The sequence below is a fragment of the Rhineura floridana genome, chromosome 13 (assembly GCF_030035675.1).
Source record: "Rhineura floridana isolate rRhiFlo1 chromosome 13, rRhiFlo1.hap2, whole genome shotgun sequence".
In the NCBI taxonomy this organism is placed as follows: Eukaryota; Metazoa; Chordata; class Lepidosauria; order Squamata; family Rhineuridae; genus Rhineura; species Rhineura floridana.
In genome coordinates, this window is record NC_084492.1 from 12090047 (window position 1) to 12115494 (window position 25448).

Below are 25448 nucleotides of genomic sequence, written 5' to 3' on the forward strand. Positions count from 1 at the left end.
GCCACCAATTATGCCGCCCGACCAGATCAGCCACGCAAGACCTTCTCTCAATCCCACCAACCAAAACAGCTAGGTTGGTGGGTACTAGGGACAGGGCTTTTTCTGTGGTGGCCCCCACTCTCTGGAACTCCCTCCCGTTTGATCTCCGACATGCCCCTTCCCTGGATGTATTCCGCAAGGCCCTGAAGACATGGCTATTTCAACAGGCCTTTGAGATCTTTGGGATGGGTTAATCTCCATGATTTTGTCATCTATTATATGCTGTATATGTAAATGTTTTTATAAATGTACTGATGACTGTCCAGTATTTTATTTATTGAGATTAATGTGACTGCATTTGATACTATTGTATTTTATCCCATTTTAATGTACGTCGCCTAGAGTGGCTATCTGCCAGATAGGTGACACACAAATTAAATATTATTATTATTATTATTGTTGTTGTTGGAAGGAGGGAGGTTGTGTTGTGGGAGGGAGCTGGCTGGAAAAGGGTGGATTACATATTAGCTAGAGGGGGGTAGGACAGGTAGGGAAGACAGGGACTACACATCAATATACTACTTAACATCTTGTATTTTAATAAAGTTATTTGGTTCATTTAAATTCCTGCGTGTCTGCCTGGTCATGTGTGCTACCATATCAGGGTCCTATTTAGCTCCTGTACCTACATCCTATTGTGATAATAGGGACGAAAGGTGGAAGAGCTGAAGCTTGTGGTGCAGAGAGCATATCTGACCTAGCCTGAGGCAAGCGTCCTACTGGGTGGGGATTTCCTGACCCAAGCATGGGGTGGGTGGGTGATGAGGGATAATCCCTGGTGAAGGGCAGGTTTACGACAACGGCTTTAAGAAAGGATCAGACAAGTTCATGGAGGAGATCAACAGACACTAGCCGTAACACCTAAACTGAACCTGCAGGTTCATCAGCATAATGCCTCTTCATACCAGTCACTGGGAATCAACCACAAGAAGACATTTGCATCCATATTCAGGATGCTGGCTTCCTAAAGGCATCTAGCTAGCCACTACAAGAAACAAAATGCTACGCTAGCTGGTCTTATCTAGCAGGGCTCGTGTTTTACTGTATGTGAGGGCACGCTCAAGATCTCTCAACAGTCAAAGCATAACAGTGTGCACTCTTGCTAAATAACATAGTAACTGCCTTGAAGGATCATACCAACATCCATCTCATTTAGAAAGATTTGCAAAAATCTCATCAACTAGCAGACATGAGGTGGTCCATGGGAAACTGGCACACAGTCCACTAATGACCCATGGTCTACTTCAGGAGTGGGGAACCTCCGGCCTGTGGGTCAAATTAGACCAACAGGGGTCTCAATTTGGCCTGTGAGGCCATTTCCCTCAAACCACACCCAACATATATGACATCAGATGTGGCGCAGGGAGAGACACTGCTGTAAAAAAACCCACCAGGAGCCTAAAGTGTGTTCCTGATTGTTCTTTTGCAAGCAAGGCTTGCTGTTATCACCACTAATCGGCAGTGACAGCAAACCCTGTGGGATCGCCTACACTACATGGGATCCGCTACAGTTAGGAACTCTGTAGCACAACTGATCCCTCCCCAAAGTGGGGCTAGTTGTCAGTGCCGATCAGCTGACTGGCACTTACAGGAAGCCTCAGTGGGATTAGTGCTTATAACAAACCCTAAAGCTTAAATGGAAGCTGGCAATGCCAAGGATCTCCCTCTGCTAGTACAACTTGAGCTGCAAAGGGGTTTTTTTTTTTGTTTTACTTTGGGTTATTGACAGTTGGGGAGGACAGGATCCAGCAAACCAACCAGATCCTCTGCTCAATCCCAGTCTACTTTCTGTCAATTCCATTCAAAGGAGTTTTAGGAGATTATGACTAGAAGTCCTTATGCATAGAGGTTTGTAGGTATAACTTTGGCATCACAAACCTGACCACTGAAGATGTAGTCCAATATCTCTTTCATAATGTCTACAGATATCCCTTCAAGTTCAATTTTATACGTAGAGCCATCGTCCTTTGGAGGATTATAATTCAGCTTTGTTCTGAAATTAGAAAACATGGTTGACTTTTTAAAATGATGAGAACAAAACATAAGGTCACATACCAAAAATTAATCAGCTTTCAGAATAAATTTGTCATTGACTTATCTTTCTATACACACTCTTAAACAATGATACTAAGACACAGGAGAAGGTAGCTAGTTAGGTTAGTGGTATTGCTTCACAGTATGAGCCTGTAGATCTTTAATGCACACAGCACAATAGGTTTTAATGCCAGCTCTTAAGAAAACAGAGCTAATTTCTTTATTTAACAGGAATTTTGAATTTTTGAATTTAAACAACTGTTGTTCCTTATTTCACATGCATAGACTCCCTAAATCAGCTCAGCTGACAGGATTTGTATTGAAGTATTTCATTTGATGCAAGGGCAAAGTTTTCCAAAACTGCCCAGATATAAGCCTAAGGTTGCAAAACAACAAGCTGCACAATTCCTGGGAAGCATCCATTAAATCTGTTACAATGGAAATGACCCCACACCAATCTGGATACCTCAGAGAGACCACACTTTGCCAGCAATGATGAAGAGAGTGGAATAGGAAAAGTCATGTGTTGTAAGGGATAGCCAATACAAGAGTAAAATATACCTAGCAATGTCTGAAATGAATAGTTTGATTAATGTTATAATCAATGAGATAATTTGGTATTGGGGGAGGGGGGAATCCTGAACTAGTTGGCCCTTGGTTGGATCCAGCAAAGCATGCTCATCTCCACATGTCCTTTGAGATCTGGCAACAAGGCCATGCAGCAAGTGCTATCTTATAACAATGTGATATCTTCAAGAGCTTATGCAGGGCCCTTGCGGATTTGTTTTGATGGGCCCATGCAACTGTTTGAAGCTTGTTTTGACTGGCCAGTCATTTTAATGATTGTTTTGAATGATATATTATGTTTTATTATTATACATATACAATAATATATGGAGCATATAAATGGTAGTTTTTTACAAACAGAATAAATGCAAATAAATCATGCTTCAGTTGTGATGAGGTCATCATCAATGAGTTCCAATTGGCAACTCAAAACAGTTCAGGAAAGGATATGGCAAGCAGAGCAGGAGAAAAATACACACCATGAAGAATTATTTTCTGTTGTTTATTTACATTGCATTCTTTTAGGAGTGAAACTGACTCGAGTAGTAGTTTTGAGGAAGAGTTCCAGCTTTAAACAGGCTTATAGAAGACAATATCCTTCACATTGTAAGGAGGAGGAAAATACAGTGGATTATGCCTAAGTTTTATTCAGAGGAGACCCACTGAAATTAACGGGCCTATATTGGTCATGTCCATTAACTGCAATGGGTCTACTCCAAGTATAACTAGCATTGGATACAACCCTAAGTCACTGAGGCTTCCCAGCAACAAAAGCCATAAATGAATCCTTAGAAAGAAACTACTTTAAATATAACGCAGATGGTCTCAGCTATTCTCAAGACATGTCTCAGGAGAACACACCGGTACAGACATGAACAGTGAACTATAGAAAACAAGTGTGTGACTCATACATGAAAAAGAGGCATGATCATAAAACTAAACGTTAGCTGCCATTTAAAAGAAAGCATTGTTCATCATAAAATGGCTTTTCAATATTAAACCTACACTGTCTGTATATAACAAGAAGTAGTAAGTAAAGTTTGTTTAGACATCTCTCTCTTCAGCTATCTCTGTGTGCACGCACACGCGCACACGTTAAATAAACTATGTATAATCCTGAAACAACATCTCTCCATCAGGGATAGGTAGTTACTAGGCAGGATATGCAAAATACAATCTGAAGATATGTGTAATATCAGATATACAAATCTAGACTATTTACACATTGCTCAAGGAAACAATGACTGAGTCAGCATAAAGCTATTGCTTAAGGTTGTACAAAAGAGTAACAGCTTTTTCCAGTAAGCACATTATAAAGCCATAAGTAGTACCTGGAATTAAGATCTCATCCTTACATTCAAAGACAGTATTTGCCACTAACAGAAAACCCCTGAGATCTGTACAGGTGCTACAATAAAAGAAGTCTCAGCCTAGTTTGTGTCTCAGGCACACATCCACCCCCTTCATTCACCATAGGGAGGACGTAATGAATACTGTAATCTTGCTCTGTATCATATGTTATTGGATCATCATAAAGTTTAGGGTCAAAATGCACGTGACAGCAGGAAATACACATCTTTAAATGAAGACCTTCCTAAAATATATGTACAACAATGAGCCAGGTGTGCAGTTGAAACCACAAAGAGATCACAAAGATCAGGTACAGTAGGGCCCTGCTCATACAGCGGGTTACGTTCCGGACCCCCGCTGTAAAGCGAAAACCGCTGTAAAGCAGATCCCATTGACTTACACTGACCAAAATGGTGCCCGGCGGCAAAAAAACCGCCGTAAAAGCGGAACAAGCGCTGTAAAGTGGGGCCTTTCTACAATTCACAACCGCTGTATTAGCGGAACGCTGTAAAGCGGGGCCCTACTGTATGCTAAACTTCCCCTTCCTCCCCATTTGCTGCTCTTATCTCCACAGTTTGTTATCCATGGTCCCCCCCCCCCCCGAATAAGATACAGGAAAAGAACCTAGCTTGCACTTTGAGGGAGTTACTCATGTATTCCTCTGGCACTTTATACCTCACCCCTTAGTCATTATTGGAGCAAATCCACAATTACAGACACAAATCCAATGCCATTAGTTAACCACTTTGGTGCTAGTCAATCCAGCTGTCTACAGATTTCTCTACTGCTGAAATCTTTGTGGTAGTTTTGGATCCAAACTGACTTTGTGCCAAGCAACAACTAAACTAACTTATTTCTCCCTAGTTAAATACTGCATGAAAATTTGTGAGCTGCCAAAAAACTATCTCCCTATTAAGTCTTGCTTAATTCTATTATATAAAAGATGACTAGTCATCTTACGTGTTGTATGATACCTGTAACCCTTCCCTGTTGTCAGTTCTGGCTTTGATTCATGAAAACGTTTTGAGGGCATCATATTCCAAATCAATACGCTGTAGCACTTTAAGGTTAACACCTTCCCCATAAAGATTGGTTCTACAAAGAAAGTAGTGTTTCCGACTCTCCTCTGCCCCCCCCCCTTCCATGACACACCCTAGCCTTTTGGCAGTGTACATTAAAGATATGAGCTTTCACCACACCCTGCTCCGAATGCCAATTTTCTGAATTTTTTGCTTACGTATTTGTTTTCAGGTGCTCTTTACATGATGAGCAAAGGAAATAAAAACAAATCCTTGCAACATTTCTGTATAAAAACCAGGGCACTGTGTCCCTGTTTCTCCTCACCCTCCACCCCACAGAACCAGCTATGACAATATTTGTTTCATTTTCACCCCATCCTTCCTCAAATGCATTGAGAGGATAATGGCATCTTAAAAACCAAAATGCACCCAAATAAGCCCTCAATTTTCAGAAACCTATAAAAGATTCAACCCTCTTCAGGGGGAGTTCAACCCTAATATCCTTATCTGATATCTTAACAGCTTTCGATACAATGAACTGTGGTATCCTCCTGGATTACCTCCGCAAGTTGGGGACACTGTGTTTCAGTGCTTCTACTTGTGGGATTGTTTCTAAAGAGCAGCACTGTATGAATGCCTTTCTGCCTCCTAGCAATAGTGGGATGTGATGCTGCAGGGCACTATATTGTCCCTAATGCTATTTAATACCTATACAAAGCCATTAGGTAGAGTCTTCAGGGGACCTGGGGCACAGTGCCATCAGTATGCTGAAGACACGGCTCTCTTTCTCTGTAACATCTGAATTAGGTGTGGTGGTGCAAATCCTCAGTCAGTGGTGGGCTGGATGAGGCAAACTGAACCCTAGCAAGATGGAAGCCCTATGGGTGAGTGGTTCCTGGGCTCAAGAGACTGGTCAACTGACCTTTCTAGATGGGGTAGCACTTCTGTTGAAGAAACAAGCTCATAGTCTGGGAGTACTAGAATCATCACTGCAGCTGGAGACCCAAGCATCTTCAGTGCTTAGGAGTGCTTTCTACCAGCTGTGGCTGGGACACCAGCTATGACCATTCCTGGACAAGGGCAACTTGCCTACAGCGGTACATGCATTGGTAACCCAAGGAGTAGATTATTGCAGTGCACTGTATGTGGGGCTATATTTAAAGTTGATCTGGATGCTGCAACTACTGCAAAATGCAGCAGCTAGGTTGCTCTTTTATAAAAATGCAACACCTTTGTTGAACGAATTGAATTGCCTGCCTATATGCTACTGGGCCAAGTTTAGGGTTTTATTTGTAAAACCCTAAACAACTTGGACCAGGTTATCTTGCCCCCGACATCCTTGCCCAGTCCATGAGCTCAGCTGATGAGGCCTTGCTGACGGTGCCACATGTTCAGCACCTGTCTACCAGCAACAGGGCCTTCCATGTTGTTGCACCAGCATTACAGAATTCCTCTTTATTCCTTTTTTATTCAGATCTTCCTCAGCTGAATGTTGATTTTAGTTTGCAGCTGATACTACCTATAATGAAGGATTTTTATTATGTTTTGTAATTGTTTTATTATTGAATTTATGTTACGCACCTTTATATACTTTTGTTCACTGCTTAGATATTTATATGCAACAGCTTATAAATACTTAAGAATAAAAATGTGGTTTTCAACTAGTGAAAAGTCAGCTTTTTAATCTTTCCGCATTGGCAAAGCCAAACAAGGTATTATAAAGATCTTAGCTTGGAGCATTAAATAGGCAAAAGCTAAGCTAATGTTGACATAGCTGGTCACATCTCAATATCTCAATTACAACGCTGTAAACCTTAGAGCTGGCACTGCCTGGACTGGTAGCATAACAAGTCACCATTGCTAAATCTTTTCTTCATAAAACTAAAAACAGCATCAAGACTCTTAGAGAGACATATTTTTATTATTATGTACAATTCGAAATGATGATTCATTGCCATCTTGCAGCATCTTCTGAACAAGAGTAGACATTTCTGGAATTCTATTCTTAAACAAGAATAGCCCTATAGAAAAAAAACAAGTACTTACTTGAATGATCTAGTATTCGCTTGACCTCAGACTAACACAGTTGAGGGGAGAAAAAATAGGTAAGCAATTTTAGAAGGGGGGCCAGACATGTGAATATACCTTAATGCTACACACATTTATGTAATATGATAAAACAATGTCTAGGCACACTTTCTAAAAGTTACAAGGTAGAAGCAGCACAGCCTAAAGTGTAAGGCACTGGGGTTCTTAGAAGTATGTCAGGGACTCTTTAGTAAGAAGATCAGTAATGGTACATAAGTACCACCATGCCCCCCGCCCCACCCCAGCAATGCATAGCCACACAGGGCTATGCCTTAGAATACAGCCAAACTCAAGTGGAGCAACAACATGGCTGAACCAGTACGGCCAGCACCCCATGTGAGTCTGCAACCTACCCCACTGTAGAGCAGAAGGTCCCAAGTTCAATCGCAGGCATCTCCAGGTAGGGCTGGGAAAGACCTCTGCTGAAACCCTGGACCGCTGCTGCTAGTCAGTGTTGACAATATTGAGCTAGGTGGACTGATGATCTGACTCTGTGTAAGGCAGCTTCCTATGTTCCTAACCCCAGAATTCTCTGCAATATGCAGGGGCTCCATGGCAGACACTGAACATACGAAACTGGAAAACTTGTTGAGTTAGGGTAAGGGAACCATAAGTGCTAGAGAGATACAAGAGTTTGCAGAAGCCAATTACTGGGTAATTAACAAAACACTAAAAGATAAAAAGAGACCAGAAGAGCAGCTGAGAATTTCAATCAAAGCATGGGGGACATTCAGTGCTGCAAAGTACACTTTCAATGTCATAAGAAAATGGGGCTAGGAATTCTGTATAATTAAATACACATAATAAATAATAACACCTGCTTTTCCAGCAGGACAGGATAAAACTAGAGATCAACTACTATCTTCTTAAGTTAGCATTCCTTCGATCTGTACTACATCTTGACATTTCTCACACCTCTAATTGAAATAATCACTATTATCTGGACTAGGATAAAGGGCAAAACGGTCTGTCAGAATGGTCTGTGTAACAATTCTAAGAGCCAACAGATTTATAGACAAACGTGAAGATCCAGAAGCTACTTTCCAAGAACTTAGATATAGCCAATATGCATTTTAAAAAAAATATTTTGAATACCAGACCCTCCTGCCATAACACAAACTTTCAGAACTCTCTTCTGTTCAAAAGTGATTTGTCATGTGCTGTTACATTCTAACCTCAAGCAAGCGGACTTTTAAAGAATGAACATGGGGAGATTAAATTTGTCTTTCAGATAGTACTGTAACTTTGGATCAAATAGCTCAAATAAAAAGGGGCTATCTTCAACAAACAAATCAGCCCACAAAAATTCTGGTCTGGTCCAACTGGTTTGTAAATCTATTCAGGGAGTTATCTATGGAGTATACATATTTGGGGCTTAGACTGCAACAGGCTACCAGTCACATTAAAAAACAAAATACAAACTAGTATGCCAAGATATAATGAAAAGGCAGAAATGAAGGTGACAGCCCATGCCGCCATATGAGGAATAACCTAACACTTCCATTAGCCAAAAACAATGACTAAAAGAAAGTAACATTGTGACTGCCATTATTACTCACCCAGCTATGTTCTTACATAAACTCCAGAACCGATTTTAAATCTCACTCTGTCATTAAAATTTGGAGTTGAGTGACACACACCACCAGATTTAGGCAATGACTAAGGAACTTCAGTCATCTGTCTCCTCAGACTTCAGTAAAAACCAACTAAAATGCTATAAAGATCAGAAAGTGCCAAACAGAAAGGAGCAAGAAGTCTGGAACGGAATAGGAAGGTGCACACCCTCTTTCACCAACAGCAGATAGCAACTGTGGATCTATTTATGGTTCTTTTATGCAAAGTATAAAGTAAATAATAATCAAGTCTTCAAGGAACAAGTTTACAGTATAATTACTCAACAATGATTTGAGCATTGGGGCTAATAATGGGACAAAACTATTAAATAAGTGATAGAAATATTAATAACATATTTTGAACAACAAGCAACTGTGAAAAGGCCGTTATAGAATCTTGGAAATAGGAACTTCGCTCAAGAAAATACTTTCATGACCTTGCAGACAGCAGTATTGTTAGATGGACTGTGGGCTACTTTCATGACACAATTTGCTACATGTAACTCTTTGGTAAAAAGATTGTCTCTGTTGTTCTACCACATGGAAAAATTGTACAGTAGTACACTTGATGACATATCTGGGGGAAGTAGAGGAATATCAAAAATTCTTCTCATCCCTTTGCAGAACAGTACAGATAAACTTAGCAAGTGGTTATCTGCAAATTATGGTAAGTTATCACTTTGGAAATGATCATCTATATTTGGACATGGAGTAAGGGATATCACTTCTGACACGATGTACACCACATACTCTGTAGAAATGCTGGTTGTTTAATTATTCAGTCCTCCAGACACTGCAAGTGTAATTTGGAATTGTAATCCAAACAGCCTGACAATAGACCTGTGGGAACTCAGGTTATTCTATTGCTACAGGCCCGCACCTAACGAAAAAATGCAAAAAGTCACACACAGCTCAGACAAAGCTCTTCATAGATATGCTAATATACCCATGTGTACCCAGTCTAACTGGCACATTCAGCTATAACCAGGTTATATCAAATATATTTCCATTTTGTGCTAATACTTGAATCATGGATTAGGGACAGATGTCATAAAACGAAATATAATTATTCTTATTATATACTGGATATCTGAATAATTTACACAGGATAAAAATAGCCTAAATTGTGTTGTATTTGCCACCCACTGAACTCATACCTCCCTTTAGGGTCTGTAATAATACTAATTAGCATTTGAATAGCACTTTTGACTGTTCAAAGCATTCCATAAATATTATCTGCTTTTAATTCTTACAACACTTTAAAATGTAGGCCAGCATTTTTAGTCTAATACTGCAGATTGGGAGCAGAGACAAGGAGAGAATAGCTTGCCTAAGGCCATGGCCTGAATTTGTGGCAGAGAAGAACTGGGCTTTGCTGATTCATAGCTTGGTTTCTTTGCTACTATGCTACACTAACTCTCTCACAAGCCAATTAGGATTGAGTGTTTTTTTCTCCACTAGCTGGACACATTGTTTCCTATGGTTCTGTCCCACAATTCTGACTAGGAATGTTTTCCTTCTAGTTTCTGTACATTTGTTGTTGTTATGTGCCTTCAAGTCGATTGCAACTTATGGCGACCCTATGAATCAGTGACCTCCAACAGCATCTGTCTTGAACCATCCTGTTGAGATCTTGTAGGTTGAGGTCTGTGGCTTCCTTTATAGAATCAATCCATCTCTTGTTTGGCCTTCCTCTTTTTCTACTCCCTTCTGTTTTTCCCAGCATTATGGTCTTTTCTAGTGAATCATGTCTTCTCATGATGTGTCCAAAGTATGATAACCTCCGTTTCATCATTTTAGCTTCTAGTGACAGTTCTGGTTTAATTTGTTCTAACACCCAATTATTTGTCTTTTTCGCTGTCCATGGTATGCGCAAAGCTCTCCTCCAGCACCACATTTCAAATGAGTTGATTTTTCTCTTATCCACCTTTTTCACTGTCCAACTTTCACATCCATACACAGAGATCGGGAACACCATGGTCTGAATGATTCTGACTTTGGTGTTCAGTGATACATCTTCGCATTTGAGGACCTTTTCTAGTTCTCTCACAGCTGCTCTCGCCAGTCCTAGCTTTCTTCTGATTTCTTGACTATTGTCTCCATTTTGGTTAATGACTGTGCCGAGGTATTGACAATCCTTGACAAGTTCAATGTCCTCATTGTCAACTTTAAAGTTACATAAATCTTCTGTTGTCATTACTTTAGTCTTTTTGACGTTCAGCTGTAGTCCTGCTTTTGTGCTTTCCTCTTTAACTTTCATCAGCATTCTTTTCAAATCATTACTGGTTTCTGCTAAAAGTATGGTATCGTCTGCATATCTTAAATTATTGATGTTTCTCCCTCCAATTTTCACATTCAGCCCCCTAAGTGGTGCATCTGCCCTCATTCCAGCTACCAACCCCAGAGACATAAGATTGGTGTGGATGAGCTGCAACTGCAGAAATGGGACTAGACAGCAGGCTACAGAGGCACACAGAAAAATATGGAGCTGCTTCATACCAAGTCACACCATTGGTTCATCTACCTTGGTACTGCCTATACAATCATAGCATAACATAAATCAGGAAGAATCCACATGAGGCCTTTCAAGTGTTTGGGGACTACCACTCCCATAATCCTTGTCCATTGGCCATGCTGGCTGAGGATGATGGGGCTAGTAGTAACTGGTGGTTCTCCATGAGATTGAGAGTAAATAGAGCTCATGCTGTTTGGTTGGCAGAGTTATAAAATATTTGTAATTTGAGAAATGTGGCGTTCAGATAACTGGCCGGTGTGAAAAAGAGTTGCCTAAATCATCTATGCAGATGATCCTGGTGAGATCCAGGTCATCCTCTTAATCCTAGAGCCTGTGATGATTTACTGGTCCTTGGATTAATAGGGAGCCCAGAATAATATAAACCTTCTAAGGTTAAACATTACAAATGACAGTATCTCTCCCCATGGTTATTTTACATAGAAAAGCTGCCTATGGCCCAATTCAAATATAACAAACCATGATTTCCTGTTATCAGCACAAGGAAATGGTCTGTGTGCTTCATCCTCATCTTCCCCACTCTGTTACATGTGAGGAAAGGAAACTAGAAGCTTCTGGTCACACTTTGCTACAAAACACAGTTTGTTATGTTGTTTGAATTAGGCAAACTGGGTATATTCAAACCACAATTTGTTCTCAAATCAGGAGCTGAAGCCATGGTTTGACAGAGTGCAAGCAATGTTTGACCCATCATTGTTTGACAGATGGTCATGAATGCCCCACTTTTGGAACTACCTCCTCTCTGAAACATGACTTGACGATACTCTTTTAAGTTTTTGATGCCAGCTGAAGACCTGGTTATTTGCCCAAGCTGTTACAAGTTTAGTGCCAGAACTGATGTTTATGTTAGCTGGCTGGTTGTAATTTAACTGCCTTTTTAAAAGTAATTGCATTATGTATTTGTTATATATAACAAATTATGGATTTGTTTTAACTGTAACCCACTCTGGAATTTCATTTGCAAGAAAAAGTGGGTAAAAATGTTTTAAATATAGTAGAAGCTCATTATAATGCAACTCGCTGTACTGCAGATTTGGATATACTGTGGATAAGACAATGTTCCCAAGTACAATATTATATAACACCATGGTTTGGGGTATAATGTGGAACCCCTATAATGCAGGTGCATCCTTTGTTCCCCAATTCCCATGTTATAAAGAGCTTCTGCTTGGCTTCTGTTGGGAGGAGGGGTGGGATATAAATCAAATAAAAAATAAATACTGTAATAAATAACTCAATAAGTGTAGGCTTTAATATGTTTGTATTTAATTTAGATTTAAACTAGGTTATTTTGAAATACCACGACAGCATCTGTGACAGCATAAGGAGCTGTAGACAGCAGAAAAGAATCATCACAGTAACTCTTTCAGCGCTTACTCACTGGCTGCATTTGTATGTGACACTAAGCCAAGCCATGTCTTAGCACAAACATGCTAGTTCCCAAGGAGGAGATCACAGCCACTTTGCTCCTCCCTGGGCTTTTTAGGTCTGTGTGGCACAGCAGCTAAGCCGAGGAGTTGTCTGAATCCGGGATCACACTTAAGGTATCTCCTCCTTAACCACTATTTGTAGTCAAGATTTGTCTTACAGTTACAGGTTTTGGTTGAGGAGAGACATGATTGCAGGTTTGGATGGCACACTAAGCCAAACCTTGGCTTAGCTGCCATGTTGCACTGACCAAAAAAGTCTAAGGAGAAGCAAAGTGGGCGAGAGCTCCTCGCTAGAAACTAGCGCATTAGCAGGGTCATGGTACGCCATACTCTGCCTTACCACGATGTGCAAACCAGGTCACTGTTATTTTGAGTTGGATGACATGATATTATCTTGTATCCATAAAGAAAATTGGTGAAAATATAATGGCAACAAGAATATCCAAGATCATCTTGCTTGGCCCATCAACATAGCAAACATATATTATTAATTCTAGATCCAGGAGTAATCTTAGAGGAGTATTCATGGCTGACTGATCCATACATCATTTTGCTGACTATTCCAAGTCATTCACATGTCCATATGCTTCTCTTCAGAGCCATGAACTACATCTAGAGACAACAACCTTTCTCCATTTTTTAAAAAGACAGCAACACACTCCCACTATTACTGATCTTAGGCTGAAACAGAAGCAGTTTTAAGAAGTATAGTTGCAAGCGGTTGTTGATTCTCTTTCTGCTCACTTCCCTTTCTGAATCATCATTTAAAAATGTAAACAAGTCAGCGGTTGAAGTAAATTCAGGGTTCTTGTCTCAGGATAGCAAACAGTGAAAACAGGTGCTTAGATTTAAAAAAATCATGGCTTCTTCCCAGATGAACCTGAAAACTGTCATCCTGCAAGGGAGCTGACAGCAAGTAACCAGAATCTTTGCAAGCCTACTGTTTGCAGGGGGAAAAAAAGAAAGCAATAGTCACTATAGTATTAGATTATAGTACAGACATACATCTAGCAAAGTGCTATGATTTCCAGCAACTGTGCTGCTGGGATTTGTTCTCAGGCAATTTTAATTCTCCTTCTTGTCCCCTTGCTTAGGGCAACAGGCTTTTTGTCTGGTTCTGGCCTCTCCCTTTCTTAATTAGACATGTGGGTTGACATCATTTTTTCATCCATCAGCATTTCCATTTCCCTATTCTATCCGGGGCACATTACATTTACACTGGCAGGGAGGAAGAGTCTCCTTACAAAGAATCTGGCTGCATTAATGGGAAATCCGGATCTTTTGGTTTCAAATACGTAGCATGGGTTCCACTGAAAAAAACCTTAATGTAAAGTTATGTGCTGTTATCTTTGTTAAACCAGCCCTGCCAGAATACACTAGCCATCTAAATAAAACCCTAAATAAAAAAGACGCTAATTTTCATAGTCCAGCTGAGTTTAAGCCCGAATTCTGTGAATTCGGTGAAAAAACCCCTCTGAACTAACCTGAAATCCCAGAGGGTCTTTTTCCCCCTGGCATAGTTCCTTTGCAGATGCACTGAGGCTTTAAAGGCCATGTTAGGATATAAATTGAAAGATAAATAATTCACATGCTGAATTTCTGTTGTCATGAACAATAGGAACAGGTGCCATGCCAGAACAGAAGACTATCTGCTGGTCAATGAAATATGCTTTAGAAATAGTACTTTCTATTTTTGAAAAAGGTCAAATTGCATGTTATGATGAGCACACATTTTTAGACATATGCTTGGGGTGTGTACTTTTTTGTTATTGAGAAAAAACAGCCACACAGGTCCAGACTTGGGTAGGAGTAAAAAGCACCTTCAGGAGAAGTAGCAGCAGTGGGAATAGTTTTGGAAGGAAGGAGCAGTGAACGGAATGGGTTTGAAAATCCCTCTCTGGATTCCTGATTGTGGCTCCCTTTCTCAAGCAAGGGGTCAGTGCTAGACAATTATAAAAACTCATGTTTAGCATTAACTATAGTTTGATCCTAAAAATATGCACTTTTGCTCTCTTTCTAATTACCATTCTGTCCAATTTAAGACTCTACATTAAAAAACCACTTGCACAGTCTTGCACCCACAAAAGCTGATTCAATAAAAGATTTCATCTGGTCCATCTCAACTTCCCTGGGTCAAATGTGGAGACAAATGCTTGCAACCATCTGCAAACATTTTGTTTTTTGTTCCTATTGTGGACTAAAACTATTGTGTGTGTTGTGCCAATGAAAAACTGAGAAACTCTTCTTTCAACAGACATCAGTATTAGCTAGCTAAGGCTAAAGCTGAACATGTCCTATTGCACAAACTAGGCTAACACTGTTCATGAATGCTCTCTTTTTTAATGTATAGCTATAATCAATATCAGTTCATTTCTATCTGCAGCTGAAAGTACTATACACTAATGTACTATACACTATTATGCTAGGCATAATGATATTTTGATGTTTCCAGTGGATTCAACCTATATGTTACCACTACGCTTGAACATAAGGAGTTGGCGCTTTAGAAGACATGTGAATTCTGTATAAGTTCGACACTACTGCATTTCAGAACCTTTAATTATCAGCTGGGTATTTGTTTGCAATCAGCATAACAACTGACATCAAAGGTGTTGACTATCAATCTAAATAATTTTAAAGCAAGCTTTCCCCCCCATTTAAATTAATAAAAGATAATAACTGCCCTGCAAGCTGCCAGAGCCATAAACTATGCGATGAAATAACAACTGTCAAACCACCAATAGTTAACAAAGCTTATTTGTCATGATGCCTCTAAAAGTGGCAAAGTGCCTTTAACGCAGGTTATACAAAGAGTAATGACCAAATATTTCACGGGCATTGACCTGACCTAGAACTACTAATCAAAGTAGACAGAGCAGAGAACAAACTAATGCTGAAAATGCTGCAGCCAGGCCCTTCCTATTAGGTTAGGTAGCTGGAGATTATTAGTTAATTTATTGATTCCTCACAAAAAGGAAATAACAAGTCACCTCTCTCTCTCTTCGAGGGTGTCATAGCATTATGAAAACACCAGGTTACATACCTTAACAAAGGATATCATTTTAAACTTAAAAGTGTCCAGTCAGCTTTTAGATAGGTGTGTGTTGTTTAATTTATTTAAAACATGTGTGTATTTAAAACATATTTAAAATGAAGCACAGGAATGGGAGAGGAACTACATAGTTAAAATGATAAACACAACATCTTCCACCTTATGCATAAGTAGTGTTTTTGCTACTTCTATGTAACAAATTGTGAAACTCCTGTCTCTATTGATGTCTGTCTTAATGCCAGCATTTCCTTCTATATAGATAAAAGCACTTTTTACCACACAAAGCGTGAATCTTCCAGGAAGCGGCCTTTCAATTAGTTGCTAGCCAGTAACTTCAAAAGCATCCCCCACCATGAAAACAGTTGCCTTTGATTGTCCTATGAACAGGGATTGCTGACAGTGACCTCAATAAGTTATGTTGCCAAACAAATAAAGAAGACTTCCTGTATCACACCCAAAGGAAGTTCAGGCAGCTTGTGAGCATAATCAAGAAGGGAATTTGGCATTAACTTCCCCAGCATGGCAAGCTCTCACCTAGACTTGAATTCTTCAGAGTCTACTGCCCGGTTACCAGCTTCTGCCTGCCTCTCTGAATCATAAAGTACTGTTACATGCTTTCTCCTGTTTACAGAACGATGAGATTAATGTGCTTTTAAGGAGCTCAGAAAATTTAAAGGGCACCATACCCAAGATGGGATCATAATGACAGCACAGAGCCATACAACTTTGTGTGTCTGTCTATGGGCCTATTTGGCGTCTTATTAAAACACAGTTAAGACTTTATGCCCCTTTGTCTGTACTTTTTAATTTGTTATCTTTCTACTGTTTGGGAAATGGTGGATAATAAGAAAATAGCAGGCCAGGGCAGGGTGGGGCTGGGGAGAGAAAAAGGAGTGAACAGCTAGGTTGCTAGCTAACCAACTGGGTCAACAAGAAATGGGAAAACTCAAGAAAGAGAAGGCAAAAGATTTGAAACTAGAATCCAGGATCTGGTGGCTAGTTAATCTTGCTCCTGATATGTACAGTTTAATCATTCATGTTTTAATCTTTAAATGCCTGCTGAAAACCTTTCTGTTCTACTAAGCTTATGCAGGCTATAAAGATGATGGCTTTTTGCAGTGGCTGGCCTTTGTTTTTACTGTACTTTTAAATGGTTTTTATTTGTTGTAATCTGCCTGGATGTTTTGGGAAATAGACTAGCAGTATACAAATAAAGAAATATAAATAAATATGCTATTTCTAATCTGATTTTCCAGAATCCATGGTCTCTGGACATAGTAAAGGGACACTGTACAGCCATCTTGCTGAAGCTAAGCAGGTCTGGGTCTGGTCAGTGCCTGGATGGGAGATCACATCGGAACTGCATGTATCCCTTTAGTTCTGTGGGGAAGTGCATGCAGAAGGTTCCAGGTTCAATCCCTGGCATCTCCAGGTAGGGCTGGGAGAACTCCTTGCTTGAAACGCAAGAGAGCCGCTGCCAGTCAGTGCAGACCATATTGAACTACATGAACCAATAGTCCAATTCTGCATAAGGCAGCTTCCTGTATTCAATGATGGAAGGAAGGTATGATACAAGACCTCCAAGGTTTTCATTAAGTCACTGGCTTACAGCATTCATACATCAACTATGTGTTCTCTGCAATGAAACCACAGGATTGTAGGGGCCTGTAAAAGGCCTATAAAGGCCTAATTAGGTGCCAAGATTGCTACATATTTGTTAGCACTCCTAACTATCCAGGCTGGTTAAGACAGTGTGCTTAAAAAGTAGCCTTTCTTTCACCTCAGGAATGCATGCTTATGGGAAAGCAAGCCAGGAAAACCTTCTTCCTGTCACACAGGGTTAAAGGAACAGCTACCCTGCCTTAAAAACACACACCTGGCAACCCAGTTTTCAGTCTTGGTCCTGGCACACAGCATTTAATAAGAGGTAGTGGGGCTCAGGCCTGTCAAGAAATCTGTAGTGGTGTGTGTGGGGGATGCACCTTCAGTGTTGAGGAGAAAAGACGCTCTGCACAAGCTCCGGAAAACCACTCTCATCAGTCAGGCAGAACACTTTGAAAGCGATTTCTAAACCTAATAGCCATCATAGGTAAACAAGACCTGTATGTTCAGAGGTAACATATACCCAGATGCTGAGGATAACAAACTATCAGAGATGGCCACCACTACCATCACCTACTTTTGAGCTCCCCAGGGATGTCTAACAAGCAACTGCTGGAGACAGAAAGCTGTTGTCAACAGAGTCCAAGAAGCTATATGTCTCCGTGAAGCTCTCAAATAAGAACTCATTCCAAGAATCTCGGATGATTCCTGTTAGAAGGATCAGAGCTTCTGGATTAAGTTTCCAAAAAGCATCTGGTTGGCCATTGTTGGAATGCCCAGGATGCTGGGCTTGATAAACCCACCTTGGTCTCATCCAGCAGGGCTCTTCTGCTGTTAGCAGGCATTGCCTTGGGATATAATTGGAAGTCCTGGCCCAACAAAGCGGTGTTTGTCTAAACAGTCTACCTGCCAGTTTCCCACAGACATCACTGACTGCTGACAGAGAGCTGGACCAGGGATTCCTAGGACTCAGTTTCTCAGTGGGGAACAGAAGGTTCACTATGCATGTGCTCAAGGTCTCTTTCTTCGTTACCCATTTATTGCATTTACACCCCACCATTTCCTCTCAAGACCTCAAAATGGTGTACATGGCTATCCCCTTCCCAACATTTAGCCTCACAACAACCCTCTGAGGTTGCTTAGGCTGGCTAGCCCAAAGTTACCTACAGTGCTTCATGGCTGAATAGGGATTTGAACCTGGGTCATCGTCCCCCTTCCAGAATGGCACTCTGACCACTACGCTACGCTACCTTGGGCTGAGCTTGTCCAATTAGTCTGAGATAGTGGTAATACCAGTAACGGGAAAATAAAAAGTGCTTGGCGCACCTGCAGATCCCATAGGAGCAGGGAATGCTCCACCCCACCTCCCTGACCCTCTGATGTGAGTTGGGCACGGAAAGTGCACTCTGCACATGCTCACGTGGGATTAAAACCAACCAAGAGAGCTCCCAAAACTCTCCCGCCCTGCCCGCCTCACCTGATGTAAGGACTGGCGGCGGCCAGGATGTTGGTCTGCACCGGGATCTCCTCGCCGTCAAGCACCAGATGGGCGTCGCAGAAACGGCCCTCCTCGCGGAAGGCGCTCAGCGCCCTCAGGAGCCGGGCCGGGTGCTGGGGGTCCGACACGGCGCTGCTCGGCGCCCCGCTCGACATCGTAGCGTCCCTGCTCGGACACAGCCCAATTCGTGGCGGCGGCGGTGCTGGTCGCGCCGGGGCCGCTTCCTCTTTCTTCCCGCCCTTTCCCCTTTTTCTCCTCGCGGGCCTGCTCGCTGCCTTCCCCTCACGCGCCCAGCAGACCCCGTTGCCTCAGCGGCTCGCTTCGCACCTCAGTCCGTATCTGCTGCTCTCGCCGCCGCCGCTGCTCCTTAGTTGCTCGAATCCGAGCCGGTCCCCGGCCATACCTCCCAGCCCCGGCTTTGCCCTTGACGTCATCTCCCCGCGCCGCCCCATCCTGCTCCGACTCCGTCTGCTGGGGAGGAGGACCGGCCGGTAGCGGTGGGAGGGGAGGGAAAGGGAACGAGAGAGCCGTCATTCCGCCTCAGGCTCGACAAAAAATGAACGGGGAGGCATGTGTCATAAGCACCACACGTAATAATAATAATAATAAAGTAACAACATCACAATCATTACCCTCTTTTACTTCCACACACAGAACAGGCGCTCCGCTCATGCTCCGAGGCATTTTTTCAAGTAATAGTTGTGCGTCCAAATGGACGCCCAGTTCTAGCTTTTGAACACCCAGTGGACACAAATGGACACAAAATTTAATCAATGAACTAAAAACCCAAATTCAGATTGGAAGCCACTGAAACACTGACAAGAGGTGTGACATTGTAGTGAAACCTGAACAGAAACAGTAGAACGTAGGGGCATATGATGATACAATAATTATTAGGGTTATTACAAACCACCAATCTTTCTGAAAAACCTCTTAACAAAATTTCTCTCTCTGTGACGTCTGGTTCCCTGGATCTTTATTTTTTTCGTGGTAAGAATTTTGCTACATCAGGGCGTGGAACATAAACAGCAGTTTTTAATTTTAATTTGCTTTTTTAATTCATGTATTTACTGGTAGGTGGGCAGGCTAGCAAGAATGTTGCTAGGCTAGGAACTTGTGGAAATGTATTTGCAAGGCTGTATTAACTCCGTTTTTTTTTTCTTTTAAGTTTGAACCACTTTTGTCTCAATCCAAATGTCAGGCAGGGCTTGTATACAAATGAAAAAGTGGACACCCAGTAACAATTCCTTTAAAAACGTCCAGTCATTCTCAGTGGCACAAGGGTGCCTATAAAAACAACTGGCTCTTCAAGCGCCTTAAGCTGAGCCTGAACAATTACAGCAGGGGTGATTTAAAGCACATTATGCCCCAAAGCATCCTGAGAACGAGTTTACTCCTTAGAGAGCTCCAATCCCCAGTATTCTTAACAAACTACAGTTCCCACAATTGGTGGGTATGGTGTGTGTGTAGCCTAACCTATGGTCCTCCAGATGTTGCCGGATTGCAACAATCATCCCTGACCATTGTCCATGCTAGCTAGGGGTGATGGAAGTTCAGCAGCAGTGTAGTGGCAAATTCAGATGTGCAGGGTCCCTTCATGATAGTCACAGCCATGCCCCCCTTTTTTCTGTGCGTTAAGAATGAGATCTTTGTTAATGCCTTCTCCCACAACAACAGGTGCTCCTTGGAGCCAATAAGCATGAAAGGGGAGAGTGTTAGCTACTGAAGAGAATCTTCTCAGTGGCTGACTCACTTCCTTTCACTCTGATTGGCTCTAATCAACAGGAAAGGACAAGGAAGCACATTAGAAGATTCTTCTCAGTGGTTAACACACTCCCCTTTCGTGCTGATCGGCTCATAGGATGCTGGAGACATAGGGATCCTGCTGGGACCCTGCTTCCCAAAAAGCAAGGGGTCTAAGACCCCCCGAGACCCCAAACGACTTACACCACTGGAGTTCAGTAAGAGCAGGACGGCCATAGGTTATTGCTTTATTTAAGTTATTTTATATATCATTTAATATTCAGAATTATTATTATTATTATTATTATTATTATAAAAATACAGCCAATTGCAAGTCTAAGCACATTACTGGGAATAAACATGTTACATGATAGTAAGTCAGTGTCCACGTGTGTTTCTCCACATGTGACCATGCGTGGTTGGTAGCTGTTGCCTCTGTTCCAATGAACGATGATGAATAAAAGGATACAGAGTGATGGAAAATGTGTCTGGTTTTGTGCTTTTTTAAGCTGGCAAGGTAATTCTTTTCAGCTAGAGCAACAGTCCAGACTCAACCATACCATCAGTAATGTTCAGAATTTCTGAGCGGTATAAGGTTAGCAGCTAACGCTCTCCTAGCCCTGGATGTGTGGAGTGATCTGAAGATGCATTAGTCACTAGCTCCAACTCTGCACATGCTCACAGCTTTAAACACAGTGTGGTTAATGCTTCATTGTGTGAGGAGGTGGTCCCGCTAGTTTAAAAGAGGCGGTCATGAGGCCACTCCTAAAGAAACTGGCCCTGGATCCCTTACATTGGAATAGCTATCAACCAGTCACAAACACTCCCTTTTTGGGAAGGTGGTGAAGAGAGTAGTGGTAGGGCAGCTGCAAGCGTTCTTGGATGGCACAGATTATTTTGATCTGTGCCAATGTGGGTTCAGACCTGGCCATGGGACTGAATCAGCCTTGCTTGCCCTGATGGATGACCTTTACAGAGACCGAGTCAAGAGGAGTCCAACTTTGCTTCTGCTTCTTGATCTCTCGATGGCTTTTGATACCATTGACTACAGTATTGTCCTGGACAGGCTCCGTGGAATGGGAATTGGGGCACCATGTTAATGGTAGTTCCAGTCCTATCTACAGGAGCGTTAAGTGATTGTCTTTTGGCGCCCTGGCAGTTGTGCTGTGGGCTGCCGCAGTGTACCATCTTTCCTCCAATGTTATTGAATATCTGTATGAAGCCGTTGGGAGCTGTCATTAGGAGTTTGAGGGCAAGGTGTCACCAGTGTGCTGGTGATGGGATAGATAAAGGAAAATAAGCTGAGCTTGAATCCTCGCAAGACGGAGGCACTGTGGGTGAGTGAACCAAGAAACTGGTCAATCGTTTGTCCAGGATGGGGTGCTCTCTCCTAAAGGAGCAGGCACACAGTCTGAGGATGCTTCTGGATCCAACCCTGTCACTGGAGGCCCAGGTAGTGTCAGTGGCTAGAAGTGCCTTTTACCAGCTGCGCCTGGTAAGACAATTACAGCCGTTCCTGGATTGAGAGACCTTGACCACAGTAGCTGAAGTGCTGGTAACTTCAAGACTGGATTACTGTAGTGCACTCTATGTGGAGCTTCCCTTGCACTTGACCCAGAAACCGCAGTTAGCGCAGAATGCTGCAGTCATATTGTTGACAGGAGTGAGACCCTATCAAAGTATAACACCTCTGTTCAGGGATCTGAACTGGTTGCCAATTTGTGACCAGAAATGTGAGGGGGAATTGTGACCAGGCCAAGTTCCAGGTGCTACTATTGGTATATAAAGCCCTTAACAGCTTGGGACCAGTTTACTTGCGGGACTGTCTTACACCATGTGTGCTCAAGCACTTCAATCTGTGGAATAGGCACTGTTACAGGTGGCACATAATACCCATTCTGCACTTGTGAAAAATCATTTTTTTAGTGTGGTGGCACCTACACTTTGGAACTCTCTGCCTATTCACATCAGGCAGGCATCTTTGCTATATTGTTTTCAGCGTCTGCTTAAAAAGTTTTTGTTTAGGCAAGCCTATTGAGAGAGACCCATAGATGTTGATGTCTTTTTTTTACAAAATAGTCTGTTGCTGTTTTAGTTAGTTTAAAAAGTTTTTAATTATTTATTGTTAACTGTTTTATCAATAATTTTAGTCTTTTATAAACCACTTAGAGGTTTATAATCAAGCAGTATATAATTTTTGGTAAATAAATAAACAATGAAGAATTTTCACAGATTTGGAGCCCAATCTTTTGCATACTTACTTGGAAGTAATCCCCACTGAACTTAGTGGGACAAACGTCTAATTGTGCATAGGACTCTGTTGTTATATACTAAAACGCTGCAAGTATTTTTTGGAAGAACACTACTGTAAACACTAGAGCCAAACAAGCTGGAGCTAGATATTACATGGTGCCCAGTGATTTCAGTATCACCCCCTTCAACTTTATTTCAGACTTGGATGAATGATTTATCTTGTTATGTAAACAATATATTTGCATGCTAAGTTCAATAAACCTGTATTGTGCGGCATAAATGTTCATGGATTCCATATTGTCAGATGCATAGTGTTATCCTCAGTTACCAAAAAGAGGAAGGGCTGTATCCATCTGAGTCATACTTGGAATAGCTTCATTGAAATTAATTAACATTAACATCTTAGGTCCATTAATTTCAATAGGTCTACTCTGAATATGACTGGCAGTTCCTTTTTTGGCCTGGAGGAAAAGAGACAGGTGGGAGAGGAAGGAGCCATTTCCTGTTTTGTTTTCAACAGCCTGCTTTCCAATTTTCTGCGGCTAGGTTTGCACTACCTGGATCCATCTGTTACATCACCTGCTTTCCTTTTTGACCTAGATAGGCAGCTTCAGGAAGCCAAGTCATTGTTTACAAGTTGAAGGGAAAACCAGAAACACAGTTCTGCTTCTCTACATCATCATCATTAGCAGGTGCAGCAGAAACAAACAAATTACTTGTCTTGAAATAATTGAGACAAGGTCACTCAGTTACTGGCTTTCACATTACGTGCTGTCCAAGCACAACTCTCTTGGTTATGAAATTCCCAACACAGCTGTAATAATGGGTTCTTACAAGAGCAGTTCCTTGAAGTATTTCCTCAGCTTTGGAGTATATATTAGTATTATCATAATAAGGCACTTTGAGGGTAAAGTTGCCTCCGTAGCAATCCTGATGCCTCATCCACATCTACTGTAGTCCCCAGTGAGATGTCCAGTGCGATGTCTGCTGCAACTTCTTGGGAACAGTTTCAGTTGATGCGGCCTTATGGACAAGGTGCTTGTGACAATGTGGCCAGCAACGTGTCCCCTTGACGTTCTTGGCTTATTAAAGCTTGCTGAGGGGGTTTAACCGAGTGGATCCAGGATATGGTCAAAGCATCGTTGCGGGAGAGAGTGGTTCCAACTGTCCTGAAAGAGGCGGTGATCTGACCATTCCTGACAAAACACTCCCTGGACCAATTCGTTTGCGACAACTACCACCTGGTCGCAAATACCCACTTCTTAGGGAAGGTGATTGAGAGGGTTGTGGCACAGCAGTTGCAAGTACTATTGGATAAAACAGATTATCTTGACCCATTCGAGTCTGGGTTCAGGCCTGGTGATAGGACTGAATCGGCTTTAGTCGCCTTGATGGATGACCTTTGTTGGGAGAAGGACAGGGGGAGTGCGACCCTGTTATTCTTACTTGATCTCTAGGAGGCTTTTGATACCATTGACCATGGTATCCTTCTAGGCCGACTTGGTGAGATGGGTATTGGAGGAACTGTTTTACAGTGGTTCTGATCCTATCTCCAAGGTCATTTTCAGAGAATAGCATTGGGTGATTGTCTTTCGGCCCCATGGCAGTTGTGCTGTGGGGTGCCACACCTTGTTCCCCATGCTGTTTAACATCTATATGAAGCCCTTGGGAGCAGTCATCAGGAGATTTGGGTTGAGGTGTCAGCAGTTCTCTGTAACATCTGAATTGTGAGAGGCTGTGCAAGCCCTAGACTGCTGCCTGGACTCAGTGGTGGGCTGGATGAGGGCCAATAAACTGAGTCTGAATCCTAGCAAGATGGAGACATTTGTCAGCTCTTCACTGAGACAGCAGTGTCGGTGGGGGTGCAGGCAGGGCTGGAGATTCCTTGGTAATTGCCAGGCCGTAAGTCCTCAGCCGGCAGCTTGGCTATAAATCTGCCAGGCTAGCAAGGAGGAAGCAAGATAAGGGCAGAGGCCGTTCAAAGCTTACGTGCCAAGCCAGAAATCCAGAAGAGATGTCAGTGAATGTCCGGGTCTAGTTTGCCAAGAGATCAGTCCAAGCCAAGGTTTAGGAGATAGGAAGACACACAGTGGTCACGCCTGACATTGTAGTCAGCAACAAGCTGAAGCCAAGGTTTGACTTTTAAGGAGCAGGTTTGTCAGCAGGTGTGAGCCATCAGCGTTTTGGCCTTAAGTGGACAGGCCTGCCCCTCTTCTGCCTGACCTTCTGTTGTCTACGTTCTGCAGGTGAGGGGGGAGTATCCTGTTCACTGTGTGCGTCTGGCTGAAGGGCTTCAGCTGTGTCTGCGGTGCTCTGCAGCTGAGGGGGAGAAGGAGCTGGGTTCTCAGGAGTTTCCTCCATTTCGCCTTCTGGGTCTGCTGCTGTTACTCCCGAGTCATCCTCATCTGATGAGTCCTCTGACGGGGCCATGACAGCATTGTAGATTGGTGGTTCCTGAGTTCTGATAATTGGTCAGTTGCCTGCTTTGGATGGAGTCGTAGTCCCTCTGAAAGAGCAGATCCACAGTCTGGGGTTGCTCCTGGATCCATCTTTGTTGCTAGAGGCTCAGGTGACCTCTGTGGCTAGAAGTGCCCTTTACTGGCTGTTTCTGGACTGGGATAGCTTGG

At 42.2% G+C, this 25448-nt stretch overlaps 1 protein-coding gene across 2 annotated transcripts in view; it reads right to left on the reverse strand.

The window, feature by feature from the left end:
• The window catches only part of GAN (gigaxonin), a 41834-nt gene extending 22545 nt beyond the window's left edge, over window positions 1-19289 (reverse strand). Inside the window, exons 1-2 of one of the 2 annotated variants that reach the window (XM_061593862.1) lie at window positions 19153-19289; window positions 1918-2032 (exon numbers count right to left, since the gene is read on the reverse strand). In XM_061593862.1, coding sequence (XP_061449846.1) covers window positions 1918-2032; window positions 19153-19277 — 240 coding nt within the window. In that variant the 5' untranslated portion in view covers window positions 19278-19289. Of the gene's footprint in view, window positions 1-1917; window positions 2033-18804 lie in introns of both variants that reach the window. The other variant, XM_061593859.1, reaches the window with a different exon arrangement.
• Between the last annotated feature and the right edge of the window lie 6159 nt (window positions 19290-25448).